This window comes from Akebia trifoliata, chromosome 13 (assembly GCF_017979445.1).
Source record: "Akebia trifoliata isolate Shusen 1 chromosome 13, ASM1797944v1, whole genome shotgun sequence".
NCBI lineage: Eukaryota > Viridiplantae > Streptophyta > Magnoliopsida > Ranunculales > Lardizabalaceae > Akebia > Akebia trifoliata.
In genome coordinates, this window is record NC_141387.1 from 32,556,830 (window position 1) to 32,572,360 (window position 15,531).

Consider the following 15,531-nt stretch of genomic DNA (forward strand, 5'->3'; position numbering starts at 1 on the left):
TAAGCATTTTATGGATTTGGGCAATGTCATCTCAAGGTGATGGCCATTATTTTTATCAATTTTAGCATATGGATGATAATGCATCAAGGTAAGGCCATATTTCTAAGCACATATTTACATTCAAGCAAGGTCCCCTCTGGGCATCGAGGCCACACTTTTTGGCACTTTTCTCTCTATGGGTAATGCTTCCTCAAGGTGGGGGTTGAGCTTTTAGACACTTTTCACCTCTAGCTGATGTTGACTCTAAGCAATGCCATCCTAGGATGAAAGTTACACCTCTATACACTATCACATCTCTAGGAAATGCCGCCTTAGGGTGATGCCCCCACAAGTCGAAGGCCACTCTTTTAAATCCTATTCCACCTAAAGGCGAAACAATCTCATAGTAATATTACCCTAATGCATGGCCAATAACCAATTCATTTGCATCTGAAAAATTGAACGGATTAAAAGGTTTATACCATCAAATATCAAATATGACAAATAATCGTGACACTTATAAGATCTTATAGGCAACGAGGTAGCATCACATATAATATTACTCATTTGATATTTTATCTATCTACAACATGATCAATGTGAGTCCGATTCTAAGGCAATCACATTTCCACAAATGATACTTGGTCGACATAGTTTCACCCTAAGATCACTATCTTGCCACGTGTGGTGTTTTGGTTAACACGTGCCTACCCTTAGTCACTACCATTAGGATACATTAAAAACGAATGCACTTGAGATCAAACCCTATCCATATGTCACCCTTGATCAAAGGTAACACCTAATCACTTACATTCAACATACAAAGTCTTCACACTAACTAGCCCCGGAAGTGTTCACCTCTCTTGCCTTCTCAAGCTCTTATCAGCTCCATAGTGCGGCTCTCATCGTACCAGTTGCCTTTCAAAGTCTTTTCTTTGAAGATAGTTGCTACCCCTTTGTCCTGAATTTACTCTAGCCCAAAAAGATGTCCTCTCAAGACAAGATATGCCAACAAACAAGCAAAAAACAGCGAAGTTTGGAGATGCGCACCAACTTTGCCTAGCTGAAAGAGAAGTACATTTCTCTTTCAGGCTTCCATGTGTACTATAGGATTTTCACACACGAACACAACACCAAAGTAACCATGTAGCCTTGTTGTGTCAACGCTTTTCAAACCCTCCAAACATGAAGGGTACACCTACTATCATAAGCCATAGGCTTGGCATGCACCTTACATATAGTGAAGTAGATAAAACCATTGCCAAAATGGGATAAATTCATGAAACAAGGACTCTCATTTGGAGGCCACGAGGGATGATCACAGGCATCATGGGCTCGACGCACATTGATGGGTATCTAGTGAGTAGGCAATGAGAAAGTTCTTAGCACCTTGAAACACTAGTGTCAAATCACCCTCATGAGATTTACCAAGTAGCTAGCAATAATGTGAGATCACCCCAATGTATGATGTTTTCAACCAACGTCATAGTCTAAAAATGTGGTTTCAGCTGATGGAATGGTCTACGCGATTAATTTGGTGCCACCAATGTGACACTGTGCAAGTCAAAAATATTTCTCCCCCAACAAGAAAGCAATTACGATAAAATTAATCAAGCAAAATGCTAGAGTGACATTAAAATTCACACTGATTCACACATTGCTGATGTGGATGTTTCTATGGTATCGTTTCATCGAGAGATACAAGTGAAAAAGCATCTATGGTTCTGTGCGCATCTCTACGTTAGCAATGTGTGAATTGGTGTGAATTTTAATGTCACTCTAGCATGACTCAATTATAGAACAAACAACTTAATGAGCCTTAGCGGGGACCAACTTCATGTAGAGAGATTGATCCAAGAACAGTACACAAAGAAAAGTAAATCAAGATGCACCACACACAAAAGACAGAGATTTTTACATGGTCCTCTCAACACATCGGTTGGGTGGGACTAGTGTGGTTTAACATCTTCTACCCAATAACCTAATTTGCGGACTATAGATCTAAGTTTAGACCAAACTTATATGCTAAAGTTGAAGTCTAAACTGGTTCCAAGTCCATTAAATTAGGTTAGGACTTAAGTATTATCCTTACAACCGAAAATCAATCCAAAATCAAAAAATTGATCCAATTTGACAGGGAAGAACTATCCCGGACCCAAGCTGCCACACTTGATATAAAACCCAAAAAGGGTCAGTTTACCAAGTTAACTTGGAAACTTGCCGAGTTATATTTCATATGACTTGCCCAAGTCCACTCACGAGTCATGAGCATGAGTTGACTCAACTCCTAGGACATCTAAACTTGTCCTTTGAATTCTATTGTTGGATAAGGAGAGGTTGAGTATGAGAACAAAATCTAAATAACAAGTTGGGATTGCTTGTGCCATAAATTCATGGATAGAATATCAATACCAAGTCAAGGAAGTTCTTAAAAGCAATTATGGATCTCTCATTTGTTTTATTAAAAAAAAGGTATTTTTCTAATAGAAAGATATGAGCCAAACAGTCCCTATCAGTAAAAGTTCTTGTGGCCAACTATTAAGGATAAGTTAAGTCATTTGGAAAAATAAATCTACCTTATTTGAAATTTTGAATGAATGAGTGAGGTTATTTCGTAATTTTGTACAACAATTTGGGTAGATTAATAACAAGAAGCTCTATATCATCTTGCCACGCTCTCTCAACGTCCAAACTTGCTTTGCTCGGTGGACAGACAGTTGGCAGAAATATTTCTTTGAGATCGACTTGAAAAGAAACGACACAATCAGGCAAAGACACAGAGAAAGAAGCATCTGTTCTTCAATTTCTTGTATGGGTTTTTATAATTATAGATTTCTCTGTCAAATTTTGTGAAAAATATCGATACCCATACGTTTGATTTCTTTGTTTTTATAGATTTTTTTGTTTTTGTTTTTGTTTTTTAAAGACCCATATTTTGATTCCTTTTTTTTAATGAAGTTTTGGTGATTGTTGGATTCAGAAACAAGATGGGTTACTGGAAAACAAAGGTTTTTCCCAAGTTCAAGAAGGTTTTTGAGAAAAACAGCACTAAGAAGACTGCTGCAGCTGAAGCATGCAAGTCCTTTGATGATTCTAAGGTGGGTTATTTCTTGTTTCTTATAGTTTTGATCTTCTTAATTATGAAACTAAAAGGAAAAAAAATTGTTTTTTTTTTTTTTTGGCTAATATGTATGACAGGAGGGAATAAACAAGGAATTTGAAGACAAAAAGACTGAGATCCAAGCCAAAGTTGTTGAAATCTATGAAGCTTCTTCGGTTGAAATCAAGGTCTGTTTTTTTTTTTTTTTTTCCTTTGCTTTTGGTCTTACAGTTACAGAGAGACTTATAATTGATTTTATCTTCTAAACAGACTTTGGTGAAGGAAAGAAAGGAATCAGGAATCAAGAAGAGCTCAGCAGAGGTTCACAAATTCCTGAAAGAACTAGCAAAAATCGGTAAAATTCAATCTTTTTTTCTTAATTTTGTTCTATTTTAAATTTTTAATTCCTTGGTGGGTATAATTAAAAATTAAAAATTTAAAGAGAGATTCTATTAACACACCAACTTTTACGTATAACACATCAATATATTGTTAAAAACCATTTCTTGATTGATGTGTTTAACTAAAAAGGAGAGATTATACTTTTATAATGAATAGTTTGTTGTAAGTAAAATCTGGCGTGCCAATAGAATCTGTAAAAAAAATATATATATCCTCTTTTTGATGATTTTTTTTTTTTTTTTTTAAAATTGTATAAACAGAGTTCCCAGGATCGAAAGAAGTCTGTGAAGCATCTTCAAAGTTCGGACCGAGTTTAGTCTCTGGACCGGTTTTCTTTGTGTTCGAGAAAGTCTCAACCTTTGTCATCACAGAAGAGAAACCAGAGACCGAAACCACAACAGAAGAAACAAGTGGGAAAGAGAAAGAGAAGGAAGTAGTGGTGGAAGAAGAGAAGAAGGAGAAAGAGATAGAGAAAGAAGAAGAAATAAAGACTTCGGTTGAAGAGGTGAAAGAGAAAACCGAACCATGTGAACCGGTTCCGGTTCCAACCGAACCGGTCAAAGTTGAAGAATCATGCTCAGAACCAGCAAAGCCATGAACATGAAAGGCTTATCTCATCTCTCTCGCTATCTCTTATCTCTATATATATTTCTTACAGTTTGTGTTATAAAGTTTGTTTGGGTTCAATGATTTGTTATTCTTTATGTGGATTAGCTCTCCTTGTTCCATATGTTCTAATTATGGATTTAAGTTCTGTGGAGATGTTTCATTGTATTTTGTATTTGTCTTATTTTAAGTTTTGAGAGGTGGGGTCCTTAGTTTCATTTCCTCTCCTCTTTAATTCTCTCTCTCTCATTTCTCTTTCATAAAAGAAAAACCTATTTGTGTTTGTCAAATTTGTACTCTAAATTCTTTTATTTAATAAGTTTATTAGATTATGATCAAATCAGGATTGATCTGTTAAATTTTTTATTAGGATGATGAGATTGGGGGTATATAGTAATTTTAAATAAAATGTACAATATTATTTATTTTCACACATTTTGTTTGATGTAATTTCATGATAGGTTTGATTTGAAATTTATATTAAAAAATATATAGTATGGTTCATATATAATTGAAACCCAAAATAATGTAGATGGAGACATTGAAAGCAAATACAAACTCTCAATAATAGAAGACTTGAATTTAAACAGAAGGGAATAGGAAAAGGGCAATACGTGGAGACTATAAGTTATTTGATTGGATTGAATTTTTGTGGTCCTATTGTTTAAATCCATCTTTGAACTTGGTTGAGGGAAAAAAATGTTTTTCGGTTAATTAGCTCCCATGAGAACAAAGCATATTTGCATGCCACCCTCAATTTTAGTAAATGTGAATTAATTGGTTCCTTATATCTTTGATCTAGACTCTTATCAAAGTTTTGTTATTAGGGATTCTATGCTTCTGGGTTTTGGTAGCTATCTTATTCTTTTGCACACTACTTGGTACATCAAAATTTAGACTAATCGGTGATTCAAAATTTTTTTTTTTTTTTTTTGGGAGGGGAGTGGGGGGGTGGGTTGTGAAAAAACAAAATAGCAAAGAGATAAACAAACTCACAAGGATTTACTTGATTCTATAGTGTGCTTACGTCCACGAAAGATATTAAGAACAATCACTATTTTTTCATAAGTTTTATAAGCTTAGAGATCTCTATTTATAAGATCAGAAATTATCAAAACATGTAAAACTCATCAAAATAAAAATCTTTAAAAATGAAAAATCTTTATAAAAAAAAAAAAACACATGATTATCATTTCGTACCTCTTAAAAAAGGTTACACACGATTGCCCTGCACACCGCTACTCTGCGTAGCGCAATAGAATACAAGACATTTACACAATAGAGTTAACTGAGGTGTTTGGGTCTCTCATAGCACTGAACTAATCATTGGCAAATGTTGGAGGAGATAACGCAAATTTATTTAATTAAAGGAGTTATGTTAAATATGTCCCATTATACGGAGAGACAAATCATGGTGAAGTTGATTTTATTGATATGAAGGTCGACCAAGAGGTGGACCTAGCATTCATGACATGGGTTCGATGACCCCCAAAAAAAAATAAATAAATAAATAATTGAGTGGTTTCTAACAAGGGGGCCATGAATATTTGGTTCACATCTTTATGGACCCACACTAAAACATCAGTTATATTGAAGTTTCTCATGAGTTGTTTCTGACTGTTCAATTTAACCATTTTTCCAATACTTGAAGCCTATGTTGTGAGCCAAAATGTTGAATTAAATGTTCTGAATATTGTCACACAAGAATGATTAGCAATTTCATTTTAAATTTTGATATCTAATAAATAAGATTGATCTTCGACTATAAAGCAATATTTGTACTTCGAACACATACAAGAAATGGAGACATTGAGACGTATGAGTGGTACGATTAATAAGGATAAAATAAATGAAAAATGAGTTCATATGAAGGAAAAAAAAAACTCTAATCAAAGAAAGATAATTATTTGAGATGATTTTAATATATGCAAAAGATAAATATTAAATGGGTCTAGGATCCCTCGACTCCTAAGAACAATTCATGAAAAAAAAACATGAACCCAACCCTTTAAGCAAAATCCAATGATTGAGATTTATCCTCAGGATAAGGATCTCTGAGATTTGTATTATCAAGAAAGTCATAATCTCAACCATTGGATTTTGCGTTTAAAAGTTTGGGATCATGTGTTTTTTTTCATGAGTCATTATTAGGATTCAACGGATCCCAACCCACAACAAATTAGTAGGAATGAGTATTTTCGTGCAAGGCCAGTTGTCGGTACAATTGAATTAATAAGAAAATTTATGAAAAACATGCTTTGAAAGAAAATATTTTAATCGTTGTGCTTAGTATATGTTTTGTTATTTTCTTAAAATAAGTGTTTTACATTTACTCAGTTTTCAAAAACAGCGAATTGATTGTTTCTTAGCAACAGTTTTATTTTATAGATTTTTCAAATGCTTATAGTTTTTTATCCACAAATCATCTTAAGTACCGTTTTCATAGATTTCGTTAAATATTATAATTCTGAAAATATTTCTTTAGACATTATTTTCAAAATTAAAATGAACAGTCCTCTCAATTTGGACAATTTTGACCATTTTCATTAAAGAATTTTGTTAACGTGTGCCTATGCTTGTTAAAGTCAATAAATAAACCTTGATAAAACAAATATTTTTTAAGGGTATTTTTGGTACAAAATCCAATTTTCAAAGTGTATTTATTGGACTTTAAAGAGTGCACTAATAAGAGCTTCATTAAATACCCTTAAAAAAATGTATCTAATAGCAAGTCGACAAGCAACACCAACTATTTCACTTTCAATTATAAAACTAACATTTATTCTAGTAAAAATGAAGATACAAGCCATTTTCATCTTAGAGGCTAAAATAAAATGTCCTAAATACTCTCATCTTCAATTCTAAAACAAAACAAAAAAAAGCCTTGATTTTCTCCTAAAAAGAACTTCTTCTTCAACCCACTCTCAACTTTAGAAAAATTATGTTTTTAGGCTTGTTAACCAGGTTTACAATCCATCTTCTTTAATCTCTTGTAGAAAATTCTCAATTTTTCTATCCAAAAATCCATCATTTTGTCTTTGAGATTTAAAATTACAAAAAGATAACATTTTAGAATAATGACTAAGCATGTGATCTTAGTATGTGGTTGGGTACGCAGCTGACATGATAAAGGTATAAAATCGCACATCTTTTTCCCATGTATCCCGAAAAAAACAATCTATAGTTCTGTGCCCTTACCACATCAATCGTGTATCCAGTTGCGTGCATTCATCACGATTCAAAATTTTAAGGTTTAAAAGGGGAGAATTTGTTTATTTAGAGGTGAAGGATGATGGTATTTGCTGAGAAAATAAGGGTTTTATAGATATTAAAATTGAACAAATAGGTTATTTTTCTATTATTCTAGAAAAAAAGACCTAGGTCAAGGAGCCATGTGAAGGGCATGTCTAAATCACCTACTCGGGTTAAAGAAACGTGGTACGTGAGGGTGAGCTGTACGCACGTATGAAGAGAGGTAGAGGACAGGGACATGAGATTAAACTATCAACACTAGTTTCCCCACACGCAACATGTGAAGTGGTTGTTAAGGTTTGAACTAAGAAGGGCAAATTGGGAATTAAATAAAATTTCCCCTACATCAACTTCTCATATGGTATTTTACAACATCCCAAGAGATAGTGTTAATGGGCCGGGCTGGGAATAGTCCAAATTTTACCAAGTTTCAAAATCATAGCTCAAGCCCATTCCTTAATAGTTAGGACTGTGACTAATAAAAAAAGCCCATGTCCAAGCCCAGTCTGCTCCACAAGTATCTGGCCAATTTATGGGTCGGGTCACTCAAATAAACAGGATTAGTACCACATCCCAAATCCAGTTTACGATGGATCAAGTCCTCGTTACTAGATTGGTTTCTACATTACCAAACCGCAAACCAGGAATGCCCTTGGTGTACTACAGAAGGCCGATTATCTTCACGAAAAACCGCTTTAGTGTGGTCTCATAGGTGAGCCTTCTTTAGGATCCACGAGAGGGATTTCGAGATCATCTCCTATTTTCCTACTCGATCTTCGACGGGATCGAATGCTTTCCTGGTCGAGGTTCAGTACATCTATCTTAGGTTAGAACTAAGTTGATAAGATCCCCTTTTAATGTCCATGTCCCTCTCGTGTGGTAATATGGGGGTGCAAAAAGGAAAGAGAGGGACAGATTCTCTATGAAATAATCGAATCAACAAAGAGAAAAAAAAAAATGAACACAAGGATTTACATGGTTTAACAGTGTACCTACATCTCTGGAACAGAACAAAAACATTCATTATTTTCTCTTATTAAATTTTACAGCCCTAGAAATGTCTATTTATAAAATCGGGGTTAACAAAACATGTAAATCTACTCAAAAAAAAAAAAAAAACCCTTAAAAAAATATAAGAACCTTAGCGAACCAAATAAAAGAATTATGTATCCTTGTCTACCTATATGAATCGGGTTTGTTTTAGAGTGGCAAACTACAAATTACAAATCCAAATTCAATTTGATTAACCAAGTAAAACATTGTAGTGTATTAAAGAGAAATCGCAAACCAACTCACAGTCCCCTCTATACACCATATATGACATTGTTTTGTGAATCCACATTCATTTTCCTTTTAGAATCGACTTTAAACCATAATTTTAAAACTCGACGAGTTAACTTTAACCTCTTCCTAAGTCAACTCAACTCAAGGATTCAACTTGACTCAACTTGGTCAAATCAGCTTCAAAATGCTCCGAGATGGATCAAAACTATGCCTATTTATTGAGATGGATATGATACTTTTATATATATAGAACAAAAAATAAATAATTTATGTATTTAAAATATTAATAATTTTTTTTTAAATATAATTAAAAAAAAAAAATTTAATATAGAGTCAAGATCGGGTGATTTATAGAAATAACCCATAGAAAAACGCCATAATCTCAATTCCATTTAAATACAAAATGTAAATAGTTATCAGGATAAGAATAAATCACAACCATTGGATTTTCCATTTTAATGATCGGGATCATGAGTTTTTCAACGAATCACCCTATCCTGACCCTTTAATATATAATTATAGATTATTATTTGACTTGTTCAAGTTAAGTTTTCAAAATCACAAAATTACAATTAGAGTTGGCTATAGAGTCTTTTTCGATTTTTTTCCCATGCTAAGTAAGAAAGAAATATGTATAAAAAAATTATTTAAAAAAAAAAAAAAAAACTTTATTTCCTCAAATATATTAAATGCCTCTTATGATTTTCTCAATTGAACAAGGATTGATAACCCGAATAAACGGAGTTTATTGATGAATAACATTCATTCAACTAATCCAAAAATTTTAAATAAGATTCTAACGATGATGTTGAATTGGCGAATGTGATTTGTCCAACCAAACTTAAATTATTAGAATGATAATTTGACGATGATGTTGTCGATCCACCTAATTTTTTTATTATTTTATTATTTTATTTTTTTGTGTGTGTTTATGGGACCCAACAAACGGACACCTCAGTTCTAAATCAATGAAGAAGATTTCTAGTATCTATGCCAGCCTCACATACATGCATGAAGTAAAAGAAGAAATATAATAGTAATAGAAGATAAGGAAGAGAGAAATACAATAGAATGGATATTAATAAGATTGCTAAACAGATTCAATTATTAGCTTATGGTCCACACGTCAAAGTATTCTCATAAATGTAAATAATGCTTGGTTCCGTTCTATGGGTTGCCAATATTCTATAAATTGTAAATAATGTTTAATGGAAAAATAAATATAAAATTTCATACAATAAATCACTAATCTATTTATAAAAAATCATTAGTTTATCCATAAAAAATCATTAATCTATGTCCTAAGTCCTAAAATAATTCATAATAATTATTATATACATATATATTTATTTATTGCATAAGAGTTCGGTTCTCAATTTGATTCGATTTTATACAAGCTTGATCAGAGAACCAAACCAAATTGATCAGTTCTCCAATTTTGTAATCCAAAACCAAACTACAACTTGTTCTAACCAAAACCAACCCACCCTAAAGCTATCGGTTTGGTTTGATTCTTAGTTTGAACCGGACCAAGTTGCACCCCTAGTTCATGTAACACCCTGTAGCACAAAACCAATGATTGAAAGAGCGCCACAGCAACCATACAATTAGATCCCTCACTTAAAATATTGGGTGTTCAATAACTGCTCATTTTCAAAGATATAGATCAGGAGGAAAACAACTGTTTTTTGAATTTTTTTTTTTAAATCAAATCTAAGTCATTATAACAAGCGGCTGTGATGCTAATTTTTTTTTTTCAAGATAGTTCTCTCTCTTCTGTTGGATCTGTGCTACAGGTTGCTACAAGAATTGTGTGCTATAGAGAATCCGCTTCGTTCGGTTTACACCCCCGATCTCATGTAAATTTTCCAATGTGGAATACAGTAAGTCGATAAGCCACTCAATTTCGAATACATGATTAGAGGGGAACAAATCTATGTTACTAAATTTACAATTGAAATAAACATAATGGTTGGATGGGCAATTGTTACAAGAAATGAAAAAAATTAAAACCATAGTGGTTGAGATATTTTATTTATTTTTGTCCACCTTATCATCAAACTGTTGCCCTTAACTGTTTGATTAAGATTTGTGATCATTATGGTTTTTTGGTGATTGATCATTAAAGTGGTGGCCCACTATTAATTGATTGGTAGTTGAAAAATCAGTCTCGAATATAATACTACCCACTAACTCAATAAATAAAAATAAATAAATAATAATAATAAATGAAAAAAAAAACTGGGAAATAAAAATGTTCTTTGGCTACCACCAGCCTTTCATAAGATTGCAATCAACTGTCACCAACCTTCCAACTTTTGCTGCTTTTGACAATAGTAGGGTTACGACACCTCTCATGAATTGATTTAATATGAGAAACATTTTTCTTGCTAACTTAATAAAGATTTTACTTCTTACTAAGAGTCGTTTTGCTCAAATGGATTACCACAGCCTTCGAAGTTTCTTTGAAAACCACAAATCCAAAAAAAAAAAAAAAAAAATTTAAAAAAAATTCTTTTGAACTTAATCCAAGGTTTTGAAAATGGACGGCTACCCAACTTCCACATAGCTCCCAAACTTAAAACTGAAATTCAACGGTACAAAATAACTTTTTGAATTCATTTTTTTTAAAGTATTGTGTAAATGTCTTGATCGTGTAATATTTTCTTAAAGGATTTTCTATTTTTGAAGTTTCTGTTTTGAGGAGTTTTATAAATAAACATCTCTAGGACTATAAAATTAATGAGATAATAGTGATTGATTTTGTTCTATTCGATCTACGTAGGCATACTGCCGAATCATGTAAATCTTTGTGTTTTGTGTGATTGTGTTACTCTTTACAACCCTGAAGCATTGGATCATGTTTTTGGATGCTAAAAACTTAGCCCAATGACTTTTAGTCAGGGTGAAATCCTTACTAACTTAGTAAGGCTAATCGGACTCATTTAATATTGGACATGTATTAAATGCAATTCTACCACGCCCAATTTTCAAATGTAGGCTGGTGGATTGGGCTGGGCCTAAATTAGCTAATTGTAAAAAGAAAAGAGTGGTTCGGCCCATTGAAAACTCTATATATACAAAACTGTCGTGGGTTGTCAATGGTTGGGTGTCAATTGGGTCCATGGGTCCTTTAACCTGGCCTGGCTCACCCAAAAAAATATAAGGGTTATACCCTTGACCTAAGCCTGCAAAGGTAGGGTCAAGCCCAACGAAACTATGGTCTTTTTTAGAATACATAAATTAGGAAGGCAATTCCAACACTTACGACTAGAATTGATTAATCAAGTCTCTGAAGGATTTAAGCCTATTTTATGAGCACTAAAAACGAGTTTGGATTGGTCGACTGTACAAGCTTTTAGGGAGTCCAATACTTGATAGCATGGTTAATTAATTGGATTCGAATGTAGGTTATGAGGTGTTAACACTTCTGAGAAAATGATCATCTACTTTGTTTCACCGTGATTTTAATGCATTATTTTCCAAGGTGTCGTGTTGACATTTTGTTCCACCAATTGATATCAGAGCACATTTAAATCAATTTTAGCGGTAATAATTGTTGTTGATGTTTACGAACAACAATTTGTTGTATTGGTCAATATGGATGTTTTGTTTTAAGGATTCATTTTTTATTATTTATTATTATTATTATATTTACTAACACAGCCATTTGCCTGATTTCTTTACAGTTACTTATTTTTACAAAATAGTTACGCACCTTACTGTCACATTTTCAGTTTACTTATTTACCCTTCTTGTGAACCTATCAGTCAACTCAAAGGCATAAAGGTATACTGTATATATATATATATATAGGGTAGGGTTTGACAAACAATCTTAGGGGGACAATGTTAGAAGACAATATTTGTCTTATATGGTTTAAGAGTTTTTGATTGATCTGATTTTTTGTGAGGATGACCTCTATGGTAGGAGATCATCCTCACAAAAACTCACTCCAATCTAAAACTTCTACTCCCATCAAAAGCGGTTTACAAATTAACGGTAAAAAATAATAGTTCACAATTTTAAATCACTTTTGATGGGGTTAAAAATTTTAGATTAGGCTGATTTTTCATGATGATGATCTCTTCATCATAGAGATCATCCTCACAAAAAATCAGCTCAATCCAAAACTTTTAAGTCACATGAGACAAATTTTGTCTTCTGACGTTGTCCCTCTAACGTTGTCTACCAAACACTATCATATATATATATATATATATATGAATAATGCTGAAGTGATCTCAAGCTGGAACATCATATCATATATATATATATATATATATATATGAATAATGCTGAAGTGATCTCAACCTGGAACATCATATCACACTTCATGTTGTGAGAGTGGATAGGAATCATAGATGCTTTTCATTGACTCTCTCTCAAACATTTTTCAATATATGATTTAGAAATTTTGGAATGGGCTGATTTTTTGTGAGGATGATCTCTATGGTGATGAGATCATCCTCACAAAAAATCAGCCCATTCTAAAACTTATAATCCCAATTTACATCTTGAAGAATCGTGGAACGTCATTTATTTGTAAATCACTTTTGATGGGGTTAAAATTTCAGAATGGGCTGACTTTTTGTGAGGATAATCTCCTCGCTATAGAGATCCTCCTCACAAAAAATCAGCACATTCTGAAATTTCTAGCCCATATATTAAAAAATGCTTGGCATAATGTTTGGCGCTCACTAAGGCCTCCAAACGCTTCCCATATATATAGATATATATATAAGTGAAAATAAGAAGAAAAAAAATGTTACAAGAGCATCCTCATCACCACCCTCAACAACACTATGATTCAACTTCTAAGTACAGGTTGAAGGTGCATAGCCCAATTTCTCACTGATGAGATCAAAGTTCCATAAGAAATTTTGTTGCAATATATTCCCAATTATGGAAATACCATCCGAATCGCCCGGTACAAGACCGATACACCTCACTCCATCTAGCACTTCGATCACGTAACTCTTCACCGGTGGCTCGAATTGAGCTGCATCAACAAAATGGAATGCTAATTTCGGCACCATAGCCTCATCAAATCCTGAGGTGTTGAAGCAAAACTCAAATGGTGCTACGTCCAATGTCTTGAATCCCTTAAATGCCAACTTCAAAGTGCCCATAACAAGCCGATACGCCGGTTCAGCTAGCACAGTTAAACTTGTACCTGAATCAAGTATAACTCCACCTTTATCGTTCACGTCCCATACGGCCATTGGAATGTCTAGCATTTCACCAGCTATGGAGATGCCGAGAACCTTTACAGCGTAGAAGGATTCGATCACACCAACGACGAGCTCCGTATATTGCATATTTGTTACCTCAATATTTTCATTGGCACCAAAGATAAGGTAATTGGAAGCATTCCTCAGACTCAAGTGATCGACGAGACAATATGAGAATTTTCCACCAAATGTGTCCATGGCCTTAGTGGCGAAGGAATACTTGCTGAAACCCAACCCGAGGACACCATCGGCTGCATGAAAGCTCGATCCCTTGAAAGACTTGCTGCACCCAATTGGGACTTGCTGAAGTTTCATTCTCCGGCCGTTTGTAAGGTCCACCGTCACGGTCTCATTGGCGAAGAATCCATAGGTCCGTGATTGGTCCTCATAACTACTTGCAAGATCAGATACCAAGTTAAAATGCGGATTACTACAATAAAAATTATTAGGCTCAAGAAACGATATACATTAAGACGTGGAAAATATCGAACTGTTCATGTAATAAAACTTAAAACCAATCCAACGTAGGTTCTCATGTGTTACATATCTGAATAATAAATAAAAAAAATTGGGTTTGGTTGCACAAGCCAACTTCCTCCTCTAATCAACTCTAAAGCCATATCTTCACTTAATTCAAGTGTGTCCATATCTTGAGAAGAGGAAAGGGAATAAAATTGGAGGGTATGAAGGAAAAAATAACAAAAGGGGAGAAGAGATCGAAAAGATAATAAAGTAAGAGCTCTTCACAAGATTTGCGGCACAATTAAATTCCAATCACTCTGTGTGTGTGTATGATTGATCCCAACCCTTTCTTCAATTGTTTGTATAAAACTGTTCTCACTATCTCAACCCACGTCCTTTTAAACCATAATTTCAAGTCTATTGTATCAAATGAAAAAAATAGACGGAAAGGCACCAATTACCTGTAATCGTAAGCACACGGGGTCATCGGAGTTGGACACTGAACTAGAGAAAGCGGTAGTTCCTTACACATCTGTGTTAAGCATGGAATTGTTTTAAAAGAATATGACTGATCGGCATGAAATAATCTACGGCGAAGGCGAGCACGACGACCATGGCCCCGACGACTTCTCCGACAATTATGACAACGGTATTGGCAATCCACCCATGTCAGATCACTACCAGTGTCTGCGATGAGTAAGAATGTTTGTGCCGGTGACCCAATTCGAAAGGGAACAAAGTACTGCCCTGTGCCCGTATAGGCCCCAGAAGATAATGTCATCTGTGCCTCGGGCATTCCTAAAACTTTCCTCCTTTCACCCAGTCTTTTGTATATCATTTGTGTACGCTTGTTATCGTCCTCAATGAGCTCGTTTACGCGATCTAAGCGAGTTTTTTGCGGTCCAATGATGTCTTCGAAGATTTCTATGGCTTGTCTGTGAATCAAATTGAACCGCATTGTCTTTGATGGCTTCTCGCCGAATGTGGGAATTGAAATGAACCCATTGATGAAAATCAAGAGTAACAATAGAATTGACATTATTTGGTTTCTGACGTTTTATGAATATTTTCAAGGGAGAAGGAGAGTTTCAAATGGTGATGGTTAAGGGAAAAAGACAAGGAAGAGAAAAAGTGGCTAAGAATAGTCATTCTAAAAACTAAAAAAGATCATGAGCTAAAATGTAAGTGCCTTGCCTTCATTTGTGTCTATTC

The 15,531-nt window shown here is 34.0% G+C and overlaps 2 protein-coding genes across 2 annotated transcripts; one reads left to right on the plus strand and one right to left on the minus strand.

Moving 5' to 3' along the window:
• The first annotated feature begins 2,630 nt into the window (after nucleotides 1–2,630).
• On the plus strand, nucleotides 2,631–4,305 carry PCAP1 (plasma-membrane associated cation-binding protein 1). Its single transcript, XM_086421538.1, has 5 exons — nucleotides 2,631–2,788; nucleotides 2,960–3,077; nucleotides 3,178–3,267; nucleotides 3,350–3,434; nucleotides 3,742–4,305. Exons 2-5 carry the CDS (start codon nucleotides 2,967–2,969, stop codon nucleotides 4,077–4,079), a joined length of 624 nt encoding a protein of 207 aa, XP_086277664.1. The 5' UTR covers nucleotides 2,631–2,788; nucleotides 2,960–2,966; the 3' UTR covers nucleotides 4,080–4,305.
• Nucleotides 4,306–13,341: 9,036 nt separating this feature from the next.
• On the minus strand, nucleotides 13,342–15,482 carry NANA (Eukaryotic aspartyl protease family protein). Its single transcript, XM_086421288.1, has 2 exons — nucleotides 14,781–15,482; nucleotides 13,342–14,248 (listed from the first exon to the last, which is right to left on the minus strand). The coding sequence occupies exons 1-2, from the start codon at nucleotides 15,356–15,358 to the stop codon at nucleotides 13,441–13,443; spliced, it is 1,386 nt and encodes a 461-aa protein (XP_086277414.1). The 5' UTR covers nucleotides 15,359–15,482; the 3' UTR covers nucleotides 13,342–13,440.
• Between the last annotated feature and the right edge of the window lie 49 nt (nucleotides 15,483–15,531).

Bases quoted from the DNA above. Each gene is read 5' to 3' on its own strand.
- NANA (XM_086421288.1), bottom strand. From the start codon at position 15,358: ATGTCAATTCTATTGTTACTCTTGATTTTCATCAATGGGTTCATTTCA. The intron at 14,249-14,780 runs GTAATTGGTGCC...TCTTGCAAGTAG, and splicing joins CCGTGTGCTTACGATTACAG to TTATGAGGACCAATCACGGA.
- PCAP1 (XM_086421538.1), top strand. From the start codon at position 2,967: ATGGGTTACTGGAAAACAAAGGTTTTTCCCAAGTTCAAGAAGGTTTTT. The intron at 3,268-3,349 runs GTCTGTTTTTTT...TCTTCTAAACAG, and splicing joins CTTCTTCGGTTGAAATCAAG to ACTTTGGTGAAGGAAAGAAA. The intron at 3,435-3,741 runs GTAAAATTCAAT...TTGTATAAACAG, and splicing joins GAAAGAACTAGCAAAAATCG to AGTTCCCAGGATCGAAAGAA.